The 23,626-nt window shown below is 45.2% G+C and overlaps 1 protein-coding gene across 1 annotated transcript in view; it reads left to right on the forward strand.

The window, feature by feature from the left end:
* The first annotated feature begins 1,072 nt into the window (after window positions 1-1,072).
* ptch2 (patched 2) overlaps window positions 1,073-23,626 on the forward strand; it is a 28,034-nt gene continuing 5,480 nt past the window's right edge. The window contains exons 1-20 of the mRNA XM_086272003.1: window positions 1,073-1,662; window positions 3,028-3,220; window positions 12,103-12,292; window positions 12,381-12,450; window positions 12,564-12,655; window positions 14,775-14,883; window positions 14,997-15,083; window positions 15,184-15,305; window positions 16,132-16,279; window positions 17,221-17,352; window positions 17,450-17,605; window positions 17,759-17,851; window positions 17,952-18,077; window positions 18,928-19,309; window positions 19,396-19,917; window positions 20,437-20,579; window positions 20,680-20,860; window positions 20,957-21,237; window positions 22,675-22,812; window positions 23,124-23,266. Of these exons, the coding sequence (XP_086128129.1) occupies window positions 1,516-1,662; window positions 3,028-3,220; window positions 12,103-12,292; window positions 12,381-12,450; window positions 12,564-12,655; window positions 14,775-14,883; window positions 14,997-15,083; window positions 15,184-15,305; window positions 16,132-16,279; window positions 17,221-17,352; window positions 17,450-17,605; window positions 17,759-17,851; window positions 17,952-18,077; window positions 18,928-19,309; window positions 19,396-19,917; window positions 20,437-20,579; window positions 20,680-20,860; window positions 20,957-21,237; window positions 22,675-22,812; window positions 23,124-23,266 (3,455 nt within the window). The 5' untranslated portion in view covers window positions 1,073-1,515. The remainder of the gene's footprint in view (window positions 1,663-3,027; window positions 3,221-12,102; window positions 12,293-12,380; window positions 12,451-12,563; window positions 12,656-14,774; window positions 14,884-14,996; window positions 15,084-15,183; window positions 15,306-16,131; window positions 16,280-17,220; window positions 17,353-17,449; window positions 17,606-17,758; window positions 17,852-17,951; window positions 18,078-18,927; window positions 19,310-19,395; window positions 19,918-20,436; window positions 20,580-20,679; window positions 20,861-20,956; window positions 21,238-22,674; window positions 22,813-23,123; window positions 23,267-23,626) is intronic.

The following is a 23,626-nucleotide window of genomic DNA, read 5'->3' on the forward strand; positions in this document are numbered from 1 at the left end:
CAGCACAGGTCAGTGTTTAGGTGGAGAATGACTTTGTAATCCAGTAAAGTGTTTGTACTTCACCCCCATACAGTCATGAGTGGGGCCAGTGGAGGCTTACATTAGCAAACCACCAAGACACCCTTTACTTACTTTATGAGAGAGAAAACAATCTTTCTTTCTTTGTTTCTTTCAGACATTATTCTTAGGTGAGCTGCTTTCTGAACTCATGAAACCATGCATGGCGAGACATGGAAACTCTCCAAAAGTCTCTCCAGAGAGATAAGGCTTTCGCAGAGAAACCAGGCGGCACCAAGGCGTTAATGAAAGAGATGCACGTGTCTAATAATTCCCCCGTCTTTTAAAAGGCTTGCCTTACAGGACTGAAGGGTGATATTTTCTAGGATGTGAGAAACCCCACCAACCTACTTTTAGAAGCTTTTGGCCGTAAGAGGTGAGATTACAGCTGTTTAGTGCTAAGAACCTACAGGATCACACACTTCTTTCCACAGCTGCCTGAAACAAACTGCACTCACAGCAAAGGCTGGGGAAGCTAGAAATGTCTAACAAATGTGGAGGCTCCAAAACATAAGATGCCCTGGAGTGATATGAAAAGTGTTGAAAGATCTCTAATTCCCCCCATACAAAAGAAGAATCACATGTTTACAATCCTTTATAAAAACACGTTTCTTCTCCTTCTCCCCCCCTTCTTCCTTTCACTGATTGGCTGGTGTTGATGAAACAGAAAATCTGAAAATTGTGTGTGCGTGCATGCCTGTCGCTGTTATATCAATAGATGGCATGTGCGATTGCCTCTACAAACTGGAGGCCAGGCCACTGGGAATAATGCTCACTAAGCAAGTGAGTGGGGCAGGGAGCGAGCTGTGTGCGTAAATGTGTGCGCGCACGCACGCACGCGCGGGTGTGTGTGTTTGCATGCGCGGCCGTGCGCAGTTTATTGAAAGAGTTCCTCTCTCCCTTCCCCTCCTCCCCACCGTCCTCCTCCCCCTCCCTCCAGCCCAGGCAGCAGCAGCCTGGGTGGTCCCCCTCTCTCTCCACTTTGGTGAGCTGTTGCTTAGCAGCTAATAATAGGCGATGTTTGCAAAGTAATTTGCCTCTTCCTTGGCCAATGGGAGCCGGAGCACTTTTCCATCAAACCTTCCTTTTCAGGATTTGCCGAGAGGCGAACTTCTCCAAATGTTACCGCCACGGGATCGGAGTTAGACTTGACACGGACGGCTCAGACATAAGCTACTACTACTACTACTACTAGAGCTACTACTCCTCTCTGAGACGTCGGTTCACACACCATCGGGACGAATGAAGACGGAAGGATCTATACGGACTCCGGCGCATAATGTTGGGATGGAGTTTAGAGACTTGTTTGGCTCAAAGGAAGACTAGAAAACGTTCTTCTAGTTTGTTGCCGGTGCTGCTGGATGCGCTCTACTTCTATGTTGGATTATTGTCGCTTTTTCTGAACTCGCACCGATTCTGTGTCGCTTCGCTCTGCGTGCCGTTCACGCTCTTTGGACTATGGCCTCGGATCGCGGGGTCCCAGGGGCCGGCGTCTTTGGAGATTTACCCCCGAGTTACACACGCTCCCAGCCGCCTGCGAACCCAGACCTACTCCGGAGACCCAGCTACTGCCACGCTGCTTTCGCACTCAAACAGATCTCAAAGGTGATACACTGGTCGCAGTCTAGAGTGGATTTTTCTGTGAATACAGCTTTCATCCAGTCGGCAGATGTGAATGAAAGGTTTCCCCTAAAAAAGGCAGCTTATTTATTTAGGAGTTAGGTTATCTAATCGGGATTTGAGGGTCGCATGTGGGAATGCGGTGTAGACTTTAAGCAGCAGCTATCAAACCGGAGTCCGGGGACCACCAGTGCTCCCCTGAGGGGAGACGACTGCGAAATCGGGATCGGTTTGATTTGACTATTTAATACTGAAGGGAAACATTGCGTGACATTTTGGGAGCGGAATAAAGCGATAACAAATGAACGAGTCTTCTTTTTTAGCTGTATGTTAACTCTGCTGTTTATTTGAACTGACATCGGCTTCTCATTGATTTCTGCTGTTAAAAGCCACCGTGAGGAGAGCGAGAGAGAGAAAGAAAGATAAGGGCTTGTTCCCATACCCTATCCCAGGCGTGTTGTGCGTGTTTTTTTTTTTTTTTTTGACTGTGTGCAGCCAGCGGAGAGCGCACTGGCCCGGGGTCTGTTTGGAAATGTGGTGGGTCCTGTAAAGGAATTCACTGATTGAGTTTGATCTGACAAAGCATCTTTGGACCGCCCGGATGCTTGGACGTGTTTCAGCACTGCTGCGAGAAACCACAACACTACAGCAATGTCTCCTAGCGCAGCAGTGACATTTGTGGCAATTCACAGCAAATGAGAGATTAGACAGATGGGTGTAAAATTATTCATAAAATGTGAAGTAGAACCAAATTAAAGCAAAAGATATCCATTAATATTTTTCTGTTGGGCTACAGTTATAGAAATAGCTTGAACTGCATAGTAAATGTGTTAATGGCTCTTTTTCAGTAGAACAAACTCACAGTTTTAACTTTCAGCTTTTTTTAAAGTCACGCATTTTGCTTTGGAATGAAATTGTCACCTCTTATTTTTCTTATTTATGGGCGCTCCTCTAGGCTGTAAGGTAAAACACTGGAAATCTCTCTCCTTAAATAAGGATGTCATTAAGTACAAAATAGTCCCAACACAGTGTCATTTAAATCGTATTATTGGGATAGGACTACAGATAATGTCTAGCCTGAGATTTAACACATAAGACCTGCATCAGAGCTCTTTGGCACCACGACTTGTCTCCATTTTATGAAAAGCATGATATAAATAACAAACATATGTTGTCTCTGAATACAGATGCATGTCTCTTCAAATGTTTAGAATTTACTTGCACAACCTTGTTTGAAAAGATATGCAACTAACCTTTTTGAGACAGTAAGCATGATTATGTGTAGTATAATAGTAATAATAATAATAATGATAATGTTCTTTTCTCATCCTCTTCCTGCTTCCAATCCAGGGGAAGGCAGTAGGTCAGAAAGCTCCTCTTTGGATCCGGGCGAGGTTCCAGGCCTTCCTATTCTCTCTGGGCTGCTACATCCAGAGGCACTGTGGGAAGGTCCTCTTTATTGGACTCTTAGTTTTCGGGGCTCTGTCTGTGGGACTCCGAGTCGCAGCCATCGAAACCAACATTGAACAGCTATGGGTGGAAGGTGAGTGTGTGATATTTCCTGTTTGACAGTGCATGCGTTGCCCTAGGGAGCTTGTTTTGGGTCGTAATCATGCGAAGCAGTTAAATGTTAAAATGTCTTAAACACTTAACTGTATGCTGTCTGGCGCTGGCACTGAGTCTACAGTAAAGCTATCATTCGGTATGCTTCCTCACTACGTTGTAGCTGGTTGGTGGACTTTTTTTTTTCTTTTTGCTTTTGTTGGATCGTGACAGCTGATAAAGTGACATGAAACTAAGAGAGTGATTGAGATAGAGCAAATGGTGCAGACATCCCCTGGTTTGTACACAATTCTCAGTTGTTTTCCACTGAGTGTAGCTGGAGTTCTGATGATGAGATGTGTTGGCAGGAAGATACAGGTTAGTGTCATCTCAGTGCCGTGGGAGGGCACTAGGTGTTCAGTGAGCGACACAATGGCTTGTCTTGTTGAAATCCTGATGACAGAACTGAGGATTTGTGGGACTTAGTTAAGTTTTTTTTTTTTATCTTTTTAGGGGCTTTTATTAAAGTTCGAATTACAGCACACATTTCTAATCACATTAGCAGCATATAAGGAAAACAGTCCTACTTACTACACACCAGTATTAACAGCCTTGGATACAGCAGATTCATGCCACTCTCTCCTGTGCATTGTATATGTTTTTATCAGCAGTTTTTCATGTTTTTTGACTTCTTTATCTTCTACGTCTTTTCATCATGAGAGCAAACACATCCCTGACATTTCTGCCGTGTTTTTTTGGATATCTTACAATTTCCTCTTCTCTTGATAGCGCTCCCATTCCTTACCTCTGAACTTTTTAAGTTAAGGTTATCTGTACATTTCCAGCGGCAGAGGCAGCTTTATTTGGTTTTTCACACTGACCAAATTCCTTTTAAACCCTCAGGCTTCAGTGCCGGGGCTGATCCCTGCAGCAGATGGGCTGTGTGAATGGTTAGCCATCTTTGAGGGCTCTGACCCCTCCCCCCCCCCCCCCCCCCCCCCCCCTTAGCTCCCTGTGTGGTCCCTAACTATTCTTGGATTCCATTCAACAAGAGGCAAGCAGGCAGGCAGGCAAGCAAGCAGGCACCACCTCCCTCCCTTACCCTCCTCCCTCCCTCCCTTCTCTCCTCCTCACAAGAAGAAAAAAAATATAAGTGAATGCAGCTGAAGTTTACCCACCTGTTTTGCACGCTCTAAAAGCGCCACAGCAGTTGGTGAATATAAACAGACTCTATAGGGTTTTTTAAGCCCACCATGTCACTGGAGGACAGGAACAGGCGGCTCCCACAGGACCTGTGTGGAGGTGTTGGTGGAATCACACGCCGCCGGTTGTTGGAAGGCTGTGCGCTTCACTTGCGCAGGAATTTAAATAAGGTTCTCTATCAAGCACAATAAAACAAAAAAGAAACAAAAAGAAAAATCTTTAAAAATGTAGGCACTGAAATTGTTTGCTTTGAAGGAAACGCCTCCATCTGCCACAATAAGAAGGAGAGCTGCCACTGTCCCTTTTCTTTGGTTTCACTGTGGTTAGTGTAAAGCTTCGGGATTACCTCTTGAGCTAATTGGCCAAGCCATCTTTTAAAGGACATGTTTAGATGTTTGTGTGCAAGTTGTTTTGCTGTGGGATTGAGAGAGTTGAACTGGGGGGGTGCTCAAAAGGAATGCTGTGCCTTTAAGAGGCCGTGGCCATCTTTCTAAAGTTTCTGCCTGCCTTGTTTCCACCAATAGCCCATTGACAAAGCTGCTAGGGCCTCAATGGAGAGTAAAGTGGTTCGGTAACAAGGAGAGGTTAGTTCTCCCTCTGTCTCTCACTCTTTCTCTTTTACACACACACGCACGCACGCACACGCAGAAAAAGACACATGCACCAATACACATAAGCCAGGGCACAAAAAAAAATATGCCTTCTAGTAAGACATCAGATTTCAGACTGATGGAACGAAATTATGAACATATATTTTACATTAGTTCCTAAGTTTTATTTGCTGTGTTTTCTAATCTAAACATGTAAATAATTTGGCTTTACATCAAAAGCAACTTTAAGAAGCGGCATAAATGAAAGTTTTCCCACTTGCACCCTAATTTGTTCAGATGAAACTAGCTGTGAATTGACACCTTATGTGTTAACACTCCAAGCTGAATGTGAATGTGTGTGTGTGTGTATCTGAATGTGTTAGGAGCATATGCTTCCCATCATATATTCATACTAGGAGCTGCCCCCTGCAGTTTTCACACACATACACAAACACGCACACTTGTCATCTTTGTCACTTCTGGTGCGTGCAGCTTGCCTGGCCGCCTGTCTTCCCGCCTCAGGTTCCTGACTGCGTTCCCGTCTGTCTGCCTGGGCTTTGTGTGCGCCTGTTTATATTTCTACCTGTCTGTCTGCCTGCTCTGTGAAGTCAGGCCACCAGGGCTTTTTTTTTTTATTTTTTTAATTGCTTCCTCCCTCCAACAGGACCAAAATACCGTGAAGCACAGCAGTGCAGTCTGTGTCTAGAAAGTGTAGACAGAGAGAAAGAGACAGAATTTGTGCCTACACTTCACAATCAATCAAGCATTCTTTATGTCTTTATTCATATCATTTACTTCAACCTGAGGACTCTTGTGCATTTCCAGAGCGGATGAGCTACTTATAAGTCGAAGGCTTCATCGTACCTTCAGCTCTCACACCTGTGTAGTGGAGAATAAAAGCTGGAGTATCAGGGTGTTTTGTCTGACAAGGGGATTACGAACTATTTCTGGCTAACTGCCTCTGCTCTAAAGGATCTGAGACAGACATCGCCCATCAAATTACCTTACACCCATGCACATCTTTTTTTCCTTCTTCCTTCTTAAACTGCAGTGCTGGCCCGAGGGATGGCACTTGTTGCCAATTTTCAAAGTGCCTGGATTAAATTGAGTTAAATTGTGTTTCAAAAAATCATTCATGTTATCTAGTTAGAATTAGATAAAGTATACACTGTGGTTCTGCTTATCTAGCTTGGGCCACATGTGAGAATTTGAAAGTTAAGGTATGACCTGCGCAACGTGTGACCCGGCTCTGTATTGTTCACAAGGAGAAAAGAAAAAGATCATAAAAAGAGGCGCAGGAAGAGGACGAGGATAAGACGAGACAATGGTGTGGGGGGGCAGGAACAGGGTGGAAGGTTTATTGCAAGCTCACACTTTTTTTCCTTTTTTTTTGCTGCTGTTTTTACCTGTCTCATTTGAATAAACATCAAGTGCGAAACGGTCTCGTGGACGTCTTTCTCCATAAAGCCCCGTTTGTTTTATGAGAGAAGTTACTTTCTTAAGCTTTTTTTTGTTTTGTTTTTTTCACTAAAATGTGTAAAACTTAAGGATGCCTTTGCGCAGCCTTTGGATAATTGTTTTCAGGCGCGTATCAAGCCGCAGCCGAAAAGCTGTGTATGGGAAAGAGGGTAAAGAAAATGCCTTCATGTAACAGTGGTGCTGTTTACTCTGACTTTAACTAAACTCATCTTTCTTGGCAGTTGTTTGGGTGAGGCATGACAGACATGTACACAGACTCAAGCTGTCCAAATATGAGCGCAGCGAGACGAGGACTATCCGGGTAGCAGTTGCCCCATAAAAAGTCTTATGCAGGAGAGAGGGAGGTGAAGACCATACAGTGTATACAGAATAACAGGGAATCAGACAAGATATGAAGAGACCGAGGTGTGGACTGATTTAAAGAGAGGAGAGCAAAAAAGTTTGCACAAATGCACACGTGGGCGTTTCACCGTTTGGAGCGGTTTCTCTAAACAAACCTCAGAGTGGCACAGCAGGTAAATGCTATAATTCATTGGAGTGCACACAGCGCCCCAGTTCAGACAGAGAAAGGGAGCTCTATGAGGTATTATTGAAGGTGAATAGTGCGCGGTGGTGCCCCAACTAGATAAATAAACTCCCAGCGTTCAGGGCCTGGGACCTCACTGGTAGAGAGAACAAACAAGACAGAGTCAACCTGGGTCACTTCTAAATGTTTATTTCACCCCCTCTCCCTCCATCCCTCAATCCAAGACTACCTCATTCCATCTCCGTTCTCAGCATCCCCAAAACACACACACACGCTCTTCAACAGAGAGCCCAAGACCACCCCCCAACAAATAAACACACACTGAGCAGCTACAGATACATCTGCATATGACAGACACATGGCTCTTGCTTCTACTGAGACAGGAAGCACAAAAGAGCGTGCTCTACCTTCCCTTTTTTAAAGTCTTGTTTGTTTGGGGTTTTTCTTTTTTCTTCTTCTCTTTTTTGCCTTTGGTTGTAAAACAAAAGCTCTTCATATATTTATTGGGTAATGAGTATCACCGGTTTACAGTGATAGCATAAAACAGGTCTTTGGGCTGAAAAAAGGGCACTGGACTGTCAGGCTCTTTGCTACATTGAATGCGATATCCTTAGAAAGGTCGCAATGCAACCGAAAATGGGATAATAAAAACTCAATCAGTATAGTGTGGCACCCTTTATCTCTTCGCTGAAGAGCAACCTTTGTCTCTGGCTGTGGGGTGGGTGCAGGGGGGAATAAAGCGACACCAGTCACCTTAGAGTTTGCACCATTTGCCTCTGTCTTTACACCGTGGAAGTATAAAAAGTGAAGTGAGAGGGGCTGGAGAGAGAGAGGGGGACTGAACATTTTCTTGGTACTTGGGAGGGAAAAAAGAAATGCTTCTGGGGCTCAATAAATTCATTTCTCATCTGAATGAGACCAGCAACGTGGAAAAATTTTGCTTTTCAGGCGGGGATGAATGTATGTTTCAACCACACATTAAGCAGCATTAGCGGTCAGTGGAGTGTCTAATGTGACTATTTTTCACAGTGGCCAACACTGCCCATGATTAGCATAATTAGCAGAGGCAAGCCTATACATATGGAAATAGAAAGTGCCTAAATGCCAGCCCTCGTGGAAATTTATGTGTGGTGGCTAACACCACTGGCACATCTGAATAGAAAGTAAGTGAAACTGATTTTTCATGTTGTTTTTGCTGTTTTATGCAGTTTTTAAGGTGTGATTTGGAGACAGCTTTTTATTTATGTATTTATTTATTTTTTATTTTAATACCAGGAAAAAGTTACAGGACAAACAGAGACCACATTTGTTTTTTTGTGTGTGCGGGTAGTTTAGCTCATTTCCTGAGTGAATGGTGTTTTTGACAGCTGCTAAACAGATACACTGTATTTCTATAGGTAAGATAGCAAAGTGCCAGCTTCTCTTTCTTGCCCCTTGCCTCACCCCCCCCCCCCCCTTACATCCCGACTCTGGCATTGTTTTAGAGGCTGGGAAAGTTTTGGTCCATTTGCTTTTGTTGAGGGGAGAAAAAAAAACGTTCCCTCTTTATTTTATTCTGCTGTTTGTTGGGAAACATCTGAAAGAAATTGAAGGGTTGAATGACAAAAGGGTTTGCATTCAGTCTGGAGCTGTACTGACGGATTCTATAGAGGAACAGCCCATCTGCTGGGGTGCAGCCTGCTTTAGGCAGCGCCCTGGCTAGGGGAAGCCATAGGGCAGGACTGGGCTGAAGAATCCAAAGTGGAGATTCTGGTGGGTCCAAAAGAAGGGGGCCTATTTGGGTGCCAAGATGAAGGAATGAATGTCTCATTTAGCTCCATTGCTGAAAATCAAAAGGAAGTAAAGCAGCTCTTTTGTGAATAAAACAGTGGAGAAGGAAGTAAATCATAGGGAAAAGACAGCAGGCGAGGGATAACTTAATCTATTTTTCATATTGTTGCTATGCTGTGATAAAGTAGCGTAGCAACCTTCCCTGAACTATATTTTATCAAAGGAAGTTTTGTGTAGAAATCGGCTGCATATTTCTTCTCATCTTGTCATGCTGTGTAAATCAGGAAAAACGTCAAATGCACTACATAGCAAGTAATAGCATACATGTCACCTTCAGCCCTCTTCTTCTTGAGTCTTCCTCCATAGCAGCGTGGGGCCTTTCAGGGGCCCCCTAATCCAGCTAATCTACCACACTAAACTTTGAAGGCGGCCTGGTCTGACCTAGAATGGCCTGGAACTGGGACTAGGTACCCATAACCACAATAGAATAGAATAGAAACAGGCCTTTAAAGGTGGTCTTGGATCATTCTAGAAGCCAGATGTTTTATTGAGTTAGGAGATGCTGTCTGTTTGGCTTGTAAGGATGGAAGGGTCAGGTGGGTAGGAAATGACTGAGGTTGGTGGAGACCGAGTCCTGTTTCACCTCAGTACACACACACACACACACACACGCACACACACACACACACACACACACACACACACACACCGGCACATGAAAACACGCTTTCTTAAAAACATTATTATTTTTTTTTATTTTTTGTACACCCACAGCCATGAAACCATGTCAGGGCTTGTTATGACATTTTCCCCTCGCTTTTCACTTTCCCAATGTCATAACTGTTGTGAAAGTGCTTTTAGTGGTGAAGCTAGTAAATGAATTCACATGTTGCACCCATCAGAGTCGAATTGTTTGCTAAAATTTGTAAGATGGTGGTCGAGTATCGCGAAAGCATCTCGACAAACCGATGGGATGTGATTTAGAGCTGCGATCATTTGTGTTCACCCATCTCCAAGCCCTCCATTTTTATTTTTTATTTTTATTTTTTTCAATTTTGATCATGTTGCCAAACAAGGACTAATATTTCATGTTTCAGAATCGCTCGTGTAATAAACTTCCCAGCCACTGGGCTGTTAAAACCCAGCTTTACACCCTCAAAGGTGCTTTCTTCCCAGGGTGGGAAGAAAGTTTCTGGGAACTGTCTCTTTAAGGCTGTGAGGAGCGAAGCCTGGGTGAAGGGAGAGGGTAGAGGGGGGGAAACTGAAAAAGAGTGAGAAAGGGAAAAACAGCCTCAGAAAGAGAGAGAGAAAAGGGGGACGAGGAACAGGGAAAGAAAGGTAGAGACGGAGAGGCTTCTTATGAAGAGAGTGGTGAACTTGAGCAGAGCTGAGTGCTGGGGAAGCTTAGAAGTCGGGTGGTTGGGGCCGGACCGGGGGTTGAGGAGAGAAGGCGAGAAAGAGAGAGAAACGAGAGAGGACTGGCTGCCTGGGTGGTCCAGATGGGAGGAACGAGACACAAATAGCTATAATTTACTTCAGGAGGCCTGTAATTACAGAGCCAGAGTCTCTTCGAGCCACCCAGTTCCTGTTGGGATCAAAACCCCACGCTGCAGAGGTTAACATACGAAATGTCAAAAAAGGTTTAACAGATGTCAAAGAGGTCCTCAAACGGAAAGTGTTCAGTTTTTTAGTGGTTTTTTTTTCCTTTTTGATTGGAAATTAGTGGGGCAAGAAAACCCAAGCGGGGCCACGAAGATTAAAATGTTTTACACTAAATCTCGTATTTACACTTCATGACAGTATGAAAATGACTTAATAAAAGTTAAATCTCATTTTCTAACATTTCCAAAATTCCAGGCAGAATTATTTCTTTCACATATGTCCTGCTGTGGTTTATAAATACATTAGCTTTAAAAAAAGAAAAAAAAGAAAAGTTTTTGTGCAAAGAACATCAAACAAGAGCGTGTCCCATTTTGAAGTGTTTTCTTTGTGAGATGCACTAAGCCCGACACCAGTCACTGCAAATAAACAAGGTGACCCGATAGTGTCGAGGCCCTGCGAATGTAATTAAGCCTTGAAAGCGAAGCCTAGAAATATTGGACTGTGTCACAGAGGACCGCAGTTCTAACCTGATCTCACACTTTTGCGGCGTAGGCTGAATAGTTTGTTTTTTCTTTTCTCCCCATCAATTATGGGAGCCTGTTCCAGCCAGGGGGAGGTCCAGAAAGCGTGAGGGAAAAGAGAGAGCGGGAGAGTGTGAGAGAGAGAAAGAGATGGAGAGAGAGGTAGATGGGAGAGTGTTAAAAGGATAAAAGAAATAGATGCTCGGAGCTGCGAAGTGCAGTGCAGTAAAATTGGGTGAACGACTGACAAAAATTAGAATCAAGAAGGTGGTAGCCCTAGTTTCTAAACTCCCACCACTTCCCTCTTTTCTCCCCTCCCTTCTGTCTCTCTGGGGTTGTCGTGTAGTGGGACAGCAAGAGGGGCAGACGGGCCCTCTGTGATCCAGCGCGGCATGTTTCATGTCCACTTGGCACTGGCACAGATCCCCCCGGCTGGCAAACTCTTTTCAGGGCAACCTCCTGTAATTAGGGGGCTGGGGTCTATTGCACAGCACAACATAGCTCGCTCTCTCTCTTGCTCCCTCGCTCTCTCTCTCGCTCTACATTTTTTTTCATCCACTTTCTAACTTTTCTCTTCATCACCGTCTCTGACAGCCATATTTCTTTCCTCCACGAATATATTCACCGTTCTTTATCCATTCGCACTTTTATGTCTTTCAATGCCATATCACAAGAACACCGCTGAGGAAGCGTTGCAGAGAAATACAGAGTCTGAGATGAACACATTTTCCAATAAACAACCTTTAAAGGTTGAAAACTGTGCATAAACATCAGGAATAAAAGATGAAGTGCCCATCATAATTATTTTTTATGAGTTCAGATTGTCCCGGTCTGTATCTGCTGCTCTAAACAGAGCAGCAGTAGAGCGTTTTGGGGGCATCAGAAGGCTGGTTTCACTAACTAACAGGGCACATCTGTTTCGCAGAAGGAGCCAATGAGAAGCTGTATTACTCATTTCTCTTGGCCAGACACTGGCTTGTGTGAAGTGCCTTCAAAACCAACACTGGCGAAGGCCAAGGGCGTTGGTCAATATATGTGTGTGTTCTTGTGTAAGTGTGTGTGTGTGTATGTGCATATGTACGCACAAAACCTACTCTGTATTAGGATACAAATGTGTGAGTGTCTTTGCGTGTGCATTAAAGAAAATCTATCTATCTGTCTATCTAATCACTTTTCATTTCTACTTTTTTAGCTGGCAGTCGTGTGAGCACAGAGCTTCGCTACACAAGGGAAAAGCAGGGAGAGGAGTCTGTATTTACCTCACAGATGCTTATCCAGACCCCCAAAGAAGAGGGCACAAACATTCTCACCCAGGAAGCTTTGCTGGTTCACATGGAAGCCGCGCTGTCCGCCAGCAAAGTGCAGGTGTCATTGTTTGGAAAGTAAGTGGACATGCTCTGTGAAGATCTGCTTCGCGCACCCATGTGTTTTTAAATAAAACTTTTAATCTAAAACCTTTATTTCTCTTAGATCATGGGATCTTAATAAAATATGCTATAAATCTGGAGTCCCCATTATAGAGAACGTCATGATCGAAAGGGTAAGTCGATGAAGAAATATCTGTTTTGTTTTGTTTGGGTTTTTTGTGTGTCTATGTTTATTTATCACTGATTTGTGATGTTTACTTCTTTCTTTTCTATTTCCTGATCCCAGATGATTGACAAGCTGTTCCCCTGTATGATAATCACCCCATTGGACTGCTTTTGGGAAGGGGCCAAGCTACAGGGAGGCTCTGCCTATTTACCGTAAGTCTTGGAATATTTGCCATAACTTTTTCTTTTTTTTGGGTGCACTTTTAAGCACTTCATTGACAGCTTGGCTGTTTCTATGCACTGCTTCCATCTGATCTGAGTAGAGCTTTTGGAGGGGTCCGTCACTTTTAGCACATGATGGATGGAGACATACAGTTGGGCTTTCAGTAGTCTATCAGTGGGTGCTGTGACTGACAGTGCTGGTCAGTAATAGAGTTCTTTTAGGGCCCAGAGAGGGACTGAAAGGGGGTGTACTGACAGAGAAATTCAAAGAGAGAAGGTTAGAGAGAGATGCAGCGGGCAAGCAAGCGAGGCAGGGATGGAGAGAGAGTAGATGGCTGTAACAGCAACTGGGTGGTGGGTTGGTAGAACGGAGGGCGGGGAGGCGGCGGTGGCGGTGGCGGTGGTGGTGGTGGTGGCAGGGGAGCCCTTTGGGTCAGACAATGGTAAGCATTCTTTCAGTTTACGAGTGAGTGTCCATCAGTGCAGGGGCCCCGGAGGAGGGAGGGGGGCTGGCTTTGTCAGCTCACGGCTAACACTCGGCATTCTCATGGTAATGCCCCGGGCTCCTAGCTCCCAAGTTGTCCAACAAATAAAATGGGCAGTATTCAAGCCCCAAGTCCCCCGAGAAGGACAGAGAGAGCCTACAAGACAGTTAACAGTGGAGTCTGGGCGTATTTGGGCATTTGGAGATTCTATTTTTTTTTCTGCAGGGGATAAAGTTCTCTTGAGAAATTGAGTCACTGAAAGGGATCTCTTTTTTTCCTCGTCAGAAGTGATATTTCAATTGTGTGCTTAGTTTAGAAAAGATAGTTTAGATCATAGCAGATGTTTCTTTGCAGAGGAATTATTTGTTTATGTGTGTGTCTTAGCTGACAGCGGTATGTTGCATGACAAGCCAGCACATACAGAAACAAACACAAGTTTCCCATCCTTAGCATCTCCCTGTTGGCTTGTGTGAAAAGCATAGCACCAGAGAAAGAGAAGGGGGCCTTTGATGAATCACACATCTTCCAAACATTCACACAGTGCTCAACATCTGCTGTTATTTATTAAATGTATTTAACTTCTTCATTTATTTGTTGTCGTCGTTGAGCTTACGAGAGCCTGTTGCATTCACTGGCGGGACTGTCCCTTTATTCAGCTTCTGCTCCAACCATTTTTTTAAAAAACAAAACAAAAAAAACCAACTCAAAAACAGAAGAAATAAGAGTATGATAGAGAGCAAGAAAAGGGGAGGGGGGATCGGGAAAGAGAATGAGTGAAGAGTGGGAGAGAAAGAGAGTGAGAGAACTGGGGAGAACAAAAAGCAGCAATCTATGAAAAAACAAAAGGGCCCAGGCCCGGTCCAGTCAAGCAAAAACTAGCTGATAAAGGAGTGTCTTTGCAACCAGCAGCAAAAGGGGGACCCTGGTATGTGGGAATAGGAGAGCAGCTCTCTTCATGAGCCATCGGGGGGAGATTCAGCTTGGAGTTCAGATACTTTGGGATAATTTTATTTCCCTTTGTCTCGCTGAATCACAAACCACAAACATAATTCCTCCAGTTTTTCCAAAATTCTTATTTTCCTTGAGCAAGTGCATTACATTTCCTGATGTAGGCCACATTGCAGAGCAAACCAGCGCAGTACAGATGAAGCTAACAAACAGGTTATTTGTCCATGTACATTTCATCCCTCGCCCGTTTTCCCTTTCCCTGCCTTCCATCCTCCTGGCCTCTCCCTTCCCTCCCTCCTTATCAAGATGTTTGGGAGGCAGAGGTAATTGTTATGACTCAGTGCAGGGCATTGAGGAATGAAAGTGAGCAGGCAGCCACTGTGCCTTTTCCCTGGGCATTGTGGCAGCGTGAAACAGGATAATAAACGCTATTTTATCCTGTATCTGCAGCTAGCCTCCTGTGTAGCCCACCACAACAAAGGAGCGAGAGAGAAACTGAAGTAAAAGTTTTCCTGCCCAGAGTAAACATTAGCGAAGAATTCAAAGCCACGTAGCCGTGTGGGCACATGCTCATAAAAGCTATTTTACGTTGCCTTCCTTCCTTAAGTTCCTACAAATAATGTAAAATCAGTGTGTGTGTGTTTGTTGCCATTATAAAGTGTGTCTTTGCTCTGCAGGGGTATGCAAGATATCCAGTGGATGAATCTAGATCCAGTCAAGCTGATGGAGGAGCTGAGCCAGTTCACCTCACTGGAAGGGTTCAAGGAGATGCTGGACAAAGCCCAGGTGATGCACAGAAAAAATTACATGGATATCTTTACTAAACAAGGCTGCGTGTCATCTATGTTTACACCTCTTATTGTGTACTGAGACATCTCTAACATTGTTTGATTCCTCAGGTGGGACATGCCTACATGAACAGACCATGTCTAGACCCCTTAGACCCTGACTGCCCCCTCAGTGCACCTAACAAGGAGCTAGGAGAGGTAACCTCGCATGAAAGAGTGCAACTTTAGTAATTATTTACAGTGCACACAAAGTAAACCAAAGAGGCGCGCATATTGACATTTCTGCTTTCTTATTCAGAGTCCTGACATTGCTGGCCGTCTCCAGGGTGGTTGCCATGGTTTTAGCCGGAAGTTCATGCACTGGCAAGAGGAGCTCATTTTGGGAGGGCGGGTCAAGAACAGCCAGGATGCTCTGCTGAGGTGTGTGTGTGTTTTTGTGGGTATATTTATACATTGTCTTCCTCTTGTGTGATTAAAGGATCCAATAGCAAGGATGCGACGCGATCACTACCAGCCAAGTAGGCCTCGAGTTCCCCTCTGAATCTATGGAACCCCCTAACAGCAGTGAAGACACATGCTAGGAATGCCTCATATCGAGAGGGATCAGTTTCCTGAATGACCCCGGTCTGGGATCAGCCAATTAAAGATGATTGACAGTCACATAAAGCCCCACCACCCTGCTGCACATTTGTTGTGTGCAGGACCAAAGAAGAAGAAGAAAAACAAGGAGGCGAATAACACTCAAATTCACTTTTATCTAACCCAGGGCTCTTTATAAGACAATCTTCAGAGTTCAACTGGCTATAAAAGCATGGCCAGTACAAATGGAGTGAGAGCACTGGGTCAGAGCCCAGATCAAGCCCCCCTCCACAGACCCAAGAGAGCCTTGAATGAAAGAGGATTCCAGGCCCATCTGCAAGAGCCACACTTATTCTTGGATGTGATTTATGATCATCTCTTTCACATTTTGAGCGGCACTGCTGCTTACTTTGCTGGTGCCAAGAAAACCTGAGGACATCTGGGACTGCAGCCTAGAGATGAGCAGACAGACTAGATAACACCTGCTTTTAGTTGTTTACACTGGCAGATGGGCAAGCAGGCAGGCGGACAAATCTTAGAAGAGACGGCACCTGCTTTCAGATACAAGGAACATCTAAACACTCAGACTTAATGGTTACATTATGGTTTTTTTAAGAGTTGCTCATCATTCCTGATGTGTACTAAACTTTGTTTGCATGTTTTGCAGTGCGGAGGCTCTCCAGACCATGTTCCTGCTGATGAGTCCTAAGCAGCTATATGAGCACTTTAAGGACGACTACGAAATCCACGACATTAACTGGAATGAGGAGAAAGCCACCGCCATCCTTGAGTCCTGGCAGAGAAAGTTTGTCGAGGTATGAACTCGCGCACAGATTTCACGCTCCTTTAAACGCGCCATGCTTCAAGGACAGCAGGGCAGAAATAAAGATATTTTGTTGTCACTGAGATCATGTAGGAGGAGGGGGAGAAAAATTAGAGCTCATTTCCTTGTCCTCATGCCATCTTCACTGACACACACACATAAACACACACACAAGCGCACTGAGACTTTAATCTGCAGTGTCTGAATTCCATCAGTCTTCAGCTCCCTTGTAAACTGAATCGCAGGGCAGACCAGAGCACCGGGTTAGTGTGTGTTTGTGTGTGTGGTAGGCCAATCGTCTCCCTCTCTGTCAGGACCCTAGTTATAGGAACAAGCTGTTGCTGTGATAGCTGACACCCACCACGGCGAGGCTAAGCACAGCGGGAGGGAGGGGCATTTGGGGAGGGGAGGAGGGGTAACAAAACTCAAATGTAAACAGAGACATGAGGCCCCCCCAGCCCGACATATTAAAGTACAAGCGCAGATCTGTACGAGATAGCAAATGATGGTCGAACGCTTACAGGTAAATGGCTTTCAGGCGCTTTGGTTCCTTCATGGGCATGAAGTACCAGGAGACGCCTTCTGAGCCATGCGATCCCATCCTTTTTCACCTTTGACCTCACAACCTCTGGCATCTGTGCTCATTACTCCTCAGTTGTCATACTTATGCACGCACACACACATGCTAGCACATGTAAAAACACACTCGGGCCGTCTTACTCGCTTTCACAGCCATGCACATTTCAAACAGAAATTTTAGGGGGTCCTGAGATATAGGGCTGTAGTAGTTTAGGGGGATTTTGAACCATGTGTGTAACAAGGTCCATATTCCTTCAGTTGCTCTTCCACAGTGCTTAGTTATAAATTGGGTAGTATGTTTTTTTTTATTCTTCAGCAGAACGCTTTAACAGTTGATTGATGTTTCCCCATCAGGTGGTTCACCAGAGTATTCCAGCAAACTCCAGTCAGTCCATCCACGCTTTCTCCACCACAACCCTCAATGACATCATGAAATCCTTCTCTGATGTCAGCGTCATCAGGGTGGCTGGAGGATACCTGCTCATGGTGATTATAGTCACTGACGTTTGCCCATTATTAATGGATAATAAGTATCTTGTATCATTTCACTGTCTTTAATAATAATACATTTTCTCCTCTCCAGCTGGCCTATGCCTGTGTGACCATGCTGAGATGGGACTGCGCCAAATCCCAGGGGGCTGTTGGGTTGGCTGGGGTGCTGTTGGTGGCTCTGTCAGTGGCAGCTGGACTGGGTCTCTGCTCCCTGCTTGGCCTCTCCTTCAACGCCGCTACGACACAGGTACAACATAAAGGGAGCGGCGTACATCATTCAGTTCATAAGCACATTTAAATTTAAGGAGGTCCTCCTTTGATTTAAATCACAGAGTTTGATTCCACATGCTGAATGATCATTCAGACCCTTTATTCTCGACTGATGTTTTTCCTATTCCAGGTGCTTCCCTTCCTGGCACTGGGGATTGGTGTGGATGATATGTTTTTGTTGGCTCACTCCTTCACAGAAACTGAAAGCAACATACCCTTCAAGGTACCTTTAAAAGCCTCTTCTCCTCTCTTCCCTTGTCCTGTCCTCTTTTTTGCTCTCTTCTGATTTGTGTCTTCTGTTTTTGTTTTTTGCTTTTGTAAAGGAGCGGACAGGAGACTGTCTGCGTCGCACCGGCACCAGTGTGGCTCTGACTTCCATCAACAACATGATTGCATTTTTCATGGCTGCTCTAGTACCCATCCCTGCGCTCCGAGCTTTCTCATTGCAGGTATGTTTTGCAGACATACACAGACACACGCCTTCACACACATGCGCGCATGCATAAACAAGCTGTACACAATCGCACACCATGAGGCCTTGGGCTCCTTTTAAAATGAAAGAGATAACTTAAAAGAGTTGACATTTATTCAAAGCAAGCAAAGCCTTTGTTCCTAGTTTTATTGCCACTGCACCTAGAGGGCCAACGTTTTTTGTGTGTGTATGTGTGTGTGTGTGTGTGTGTGTGCATGTCTTTGCGTGTAAGTGTGCATATATATTTATATATATATATATGTAATGCGCATATAATATGTATAATATGTATAATGGGGAATAATCAGAGCAAAGACAGCGATGAACAGACAGAGACAGAAAACGGCAGGGAGAGGGAGGGAGTGGACCAGTATATCACTGGGCCGTCAAGGCGGTTTTCTCTGATCTGTGACTAACTGTGGGTGGTCTGAAACACACAAGCTCGCACACAAATACACACACAAAGATGGACACACTCTGGAAACCACAGCCAGTTAGAATGTCAGCTTCAGGGGACGGGTGAGCGGGGAGGCTGTAGCTGAACTGGTTAAGGGTGATGGTTTTGCTCAAACTTTATATTTATATATATCTTTCTATATTTTTTTGTGACTTCTTTCTTTTCTTTCCCCTCCTGGCTCGCTTAGTATTCGTGGCTGGTGATTTAGAGAAGAGCTTTGCTTTACTTACTGTGGTGTCAGGAATTTAAAAAAACAGTCTTGACTCTTCCCAGTTGGGCTGGTGTGTCTGTAATTTTATATCCTGTTCAGTCTCTTCTTAGCTCTATCTTGCTCTTATTTCACTCTGTATTTTTTTCTCCCTCTCCCTAGGCGGCCATTGTGGTTGTGTTTAACTTTGCCATGGTGCTGCTCATCTTCCCCGCCATCCTCAGTTTGGACCTCCACCGTCGCGAGGACAAGCGTTTGGACATCCTCTGCTGTCTCTACAGCCCGTGCTCCGATCGCGTCATCCACCTCTCCCCTCAAGAGTTATCGGACGCCGGAGAACAGCCTCACACGCCAACAACGGCGCACACGCACCAGTACACTGCAGGCTCGACCATCACCACCAGCACCCAAATCACTACGACGGTGCAGGCGTTCACGCAGTGCGACGCGGCAGGCCAGCATATTGTAACAATTCTGCCGCCTACCTCACAGATTTCCACCAGCCCTCCTTCCATCATCCTCTGCCCTCCCTCCCAGCCTCAAGGTAAACTGAACTCTATGATGATTCTGACAATACAGCAATTTATGATACTGGAATGCTCATTTCCTGCTTGTATTTCCTCCTTTTAGCCGCCTCTCCTTCCCCCACCACCTCTGTGCCAGACCCCTATGGCTCCCAGCTCTTCACCCCTACCTCCAGCTCCACACGAGACCTCTTAGCCCAGGTGGAGGACTCCAGATCAGGGAAAAAGTGTGTACCGCTCCCTTTCCTGCACTGGAACCTGTCCAATTTTGCCAGGGAGAAATATGCCCCTCTGCTCCTTAAGCCTAAAAGCAAAGCAGCCGTGGTTGTTCTCTTCCTGTGCCTCCTGGGCCTCAGCCTGTACGGTACCACCATGGTGCATGACGGCCTTTACCTGACCGATATCGTGCCACGTGACACCAAGGAATACGACTTCATCGACGCTCAGTTCAAGTATTTCTCCTTCTATAACATGTACCTGGTTACTATGGACGGATTCGATTATGCCCGATCTCAAAGGCTGTTGATTCAGCTGCACAACGCCTTCAACTCAGTTCGATATGTGGTCAGAGACAGCGACAACAAACTGCCCCGCATGTGGCTGCACTATTTCCAGGATTGGCTCAGAGGTAAGAATTCAGAGTAATGTTATTTTGGGTTGTTTTTTTTAGAGGGAGTTAGGTAATAACTTCTTCTTTCTGTCTCTTTCTGATAATGAGTCTGCTATTTAATGCATTAGGTTTTTTCAGACATGCTTTTTGCTAAAGACAACAGTGAGTGGGTTAATGGGTGTGGGGGTTACAATGTGCAAAGGGTGAGTGGAAGTTCAGTCATATTGTTAGACTGCATCCACCTGGGCTTAGAGGTGACGTACTCGCTCACGGTTTGAGGTCATAGGCTATCTTGGCATGTGTGTGTGTGTGTGCGCGTCCTTAGGCTAGAATGTGTCACAGATCCAGTGAAGAAGAAGTAATAGCGATCAGGTCAATCTGATCCAGAAAAGGAAACTTGATATTCCACATTTTCAGCATCACTGCTCACACAGGCAGACATGCAGAAGAACTGTTATGATAACAGAAATCAAAGCATTTATAAATGACAGCCTCAATAATCCTCTCTCTTCTTTGTGTGTTCTACCTCACACACAGGTCTTCAGGCGGCTTTTGATGCTGACTGGCAGGCAGGCAGAATTACCGCTGACAGCTATCGTAACGGCACAGAAGACGGGGCTCTGGCATACAAGCTCCTGATCCAGACTGGCTCCAAGAAAGAGCCTTTTAACTACAGCCAGGTGAGTTAAAAAAAAAAAAGATAAAAGGCTTTGTCTCATAATATGTTTGCTTGGCATTGTAGATGAAAATATGATCAACAAATGCTAATTTTTTCTCTAGCTGACCTCTCGTCGGCTGGTGGATGTCGAGGGTTTGATTCCCCCAGAGGTTTTTTACATTTACCTGACAGTCTGGGTCAGTAATGATCCCCTGGGCTACGCTGCATCTCAGGCCAACTTCTACCCTCACCCCAGAGAATGGATTCATGACAAGTATGACACTACAGGGGAAAATCTGCGCAGTAAGTCATCTGATTTTGGTCAGAGTGGATGCATTTAAAGGTGACTTACAGTGTGAATACAAAATCACTTTACCTTCTTTTAATCTCCTCTCGCAGTCCCAGCTGCAGAGCCCCTGGAGTTTGCTCAGTTCCCCTTCTACCTGAACGGCCTTCGTCAGGCCAGCGACTTTGTGGAAGCCATCGAGAGCGTGCGCACCATTTGCGATGAGTTTGGCCGCAAGGGTGTGTTCAATTACCCCAACGGATACCCCTTCCTGTTCTGGGAGCAGTACATTGGCCTCCGACACTGGTTCTTGCTGTCGATCAGTGTGGTGTTGGCCTGCACCTTCCTGGTCTGTGCGATCCTCCTGCTCAACCCCTGGACTGCAGGCATCATTGTAAGTGGATAGCTCTTCATCCTGCACTCCACTTTTTTATTCCTTCATATCATGCATTTTTCCACATCATTTCTGTTTTGTTTTTTTAATTCTCCACCTCATCCTAACTTAGCATCCTTAACCCCTTCCTCCCTCTCGCTCTCTTTATTTTCACCCTTCTCAGCATAGCTCAATAACACTGTCTAGGGGGCCCCTTTTTTCTCTGTTGAGGGCCAGCATGCACACACACACACACACACACACACAAGGCCCTTTGTTATTCTAATGTGCGCTCTGCGAGCCTAAAAAAAAAAAAGGAAATGCAAAGGAGCAAGAAAGGCTTTACCCTCCTGAAGCCTCTACCTCCAACTCTCTCACTCCTTTTGTCAAAGGGAGAGGGAGAGATTTGGGGACAGGACAGATCTGCCCAGTTGCGACCTTGGCCTGCACAACCCATCCATCAGGGATATTTGTCTGTACGTGTATGTGCGTGTGGGAGAGTGGAAAAGAGACAATCTGAGTGGTCAACAGATGGATAACATTTCACACACAAGCTGGTGGGACCGGTGGTCCTCAAAGACCCCAAACTCACACAGAAACACATATCCCCATAGCCCCATTAGGGGTCTGTAGCTCAACTACAGAGCCAGTTTCAGCAGGAATGCGTTTAATTTAAGCAGCGGCCCACAGCAGTGCTGATTGAGACAGCAACACAACACAGTCTCTCAGACAGAGAGGCACAGCTACGTGCATGCATGGTCTCCAAGCATCAACCGGCATGTGAAGGCTTCACCCAGGCTGTATGTGGTCGAGCAGTAAAACAGCTTTTATCATTTCCAATTTAACTATGCCCCAGCTAAAAGCCCCAGCTGGGATCAAAAGCTGCCGTTGGCCAGGAACTGCTTTCTCCTCCTTGTTTTCTAAGGATTGTTGTTGCTGTTTGTATTGCGGTGTACAGTAACACCCCACATGAAGGCATTCGAAAGCTGTGGCACTGCATTACTTAGCTGTTGTATTAAATGTCAGAAAACAATAAAATGAGCGACACAGGCTAAAAATCTTGTGGAAAAAAAATGAAACAAGATAATTTGTTATGGACAAGTAAATGTGAATGTGGTGCAAACACTTTGCCTTTGGTGCTGTCAATCTCTGGTGTTAAGCACCTATGGGAAGGAAGAAGAGAAAGAGAAAGAAGGAATATGGGAGTGGGCGAGGGGGATGGGATTAACCCGAGGGTGGGAAATTTGATCTCATGTCATTAAGATCTTGACCAAAGGGTCAAAGATTCTGGCAGCAGGACGCCGCTCCATCTAGAAAGCAAAGCATTATCGTAGTTGAAATGCTTTAATTTTACAATCTCGTTTAGCCATATCTTCTTTTTTCATCCTACTGTGTTGGCTGGCTTAACATTTCCTGCACTGGAAAAGTGGTAACGCTAAATTTCATGTGTGCTTTTAGGTGTTTATCTTGGCCATGATGACTGTGGAGTTGTTTGGCATCATGGGTCTAATTGGCATCAAGCTGAGTGCCATTCCTGTGGTCATCCTGATCGCTTCCGTGGGCATCGGAGTGGAGTTCACTGTTCACATCGCTCTGGTAAGGAATGAGCAGCACCTAACCACCTAATCATACCTAATAGAAGAAAATGCATTACAAAATATTTTATTTATAACTGGCGAAAAGTTGGCTATTTTAAAATTATTGAGGTGTTGGCTTGCTCACTCATGGTGGCAACCTGCTTCCGTGCACACTCTACTGTCTTGTAGCATAGTGTTGTAATCCTCAACAAAACCAAATGCAGGAACTAGGGAGCTTGCCAAAGCCTCACCGCAAGCACAAGTTTTGTGTGATCGGCAAGATTTCCAACTCACTTCTCTTCCCCACCTTCCCCCCTCTCTCTTCCGCAGGGCTTCCTGACAGCAATTGGCAACAGAAACAAGCGCTCGGCGGTGGCGCTGGAGCACATGTTTGCCCCGGTGGTTGACGGAGCGATCTCCACGCTGCTGGGTGTTCTCATGCTGGCCGGGTCCGAATTTGACTTCATCATGAGGTAAGTGAGTGTGAGTGTTCATTCGGAAAGGTCATATGCTACCTTTAGAAGAATCAGCATTTTGTGTGGAGCCGGTTGTCTCATCTCACTTTGGGTGCAGTAGGAAACCTCACTTTGGAGGTCTACATGCAGGTGGAAGTCCTTTTTTTGTTGTTTTTGTAGACACACACAGAGACACACAAACAGTGACAAATAAGCACCTGGTTCTGTCACTCTGGGAGCGCACACACATCTGACTCCTCGAGCTTGGAGTGAAACAAATGGGGAAAACATCAAGGGTGTGTGTAGCAGCTGCTTGTAAACATGGAAGTGTTCTGCTGCCCACTGGGTGGTGTCTCCCTCTCACTCTTTCACGCTGTC

This window comes from Aulonocara sp. 'chitande type north' Nkhata Bay, linkage group LG18 (genome assembly GCF_057382095.1).
Source record: "Aulonocara sp. 'chitande type north' Nkhata Bay isolate Kocher_YH1m ecotype deep benthic linkage group LG18, A_spYH_male_GT1.1, whole genome shotgun sequence".
Taxonomy (NCBI): domain Eukaryota; kingdom Metazoa; phylum Chordata; class Actinopteri; order Cichliformes; family Cichlidae; genus Aulonocara; species Aulonocara sp. 'chitande type north' Nkhata Bay.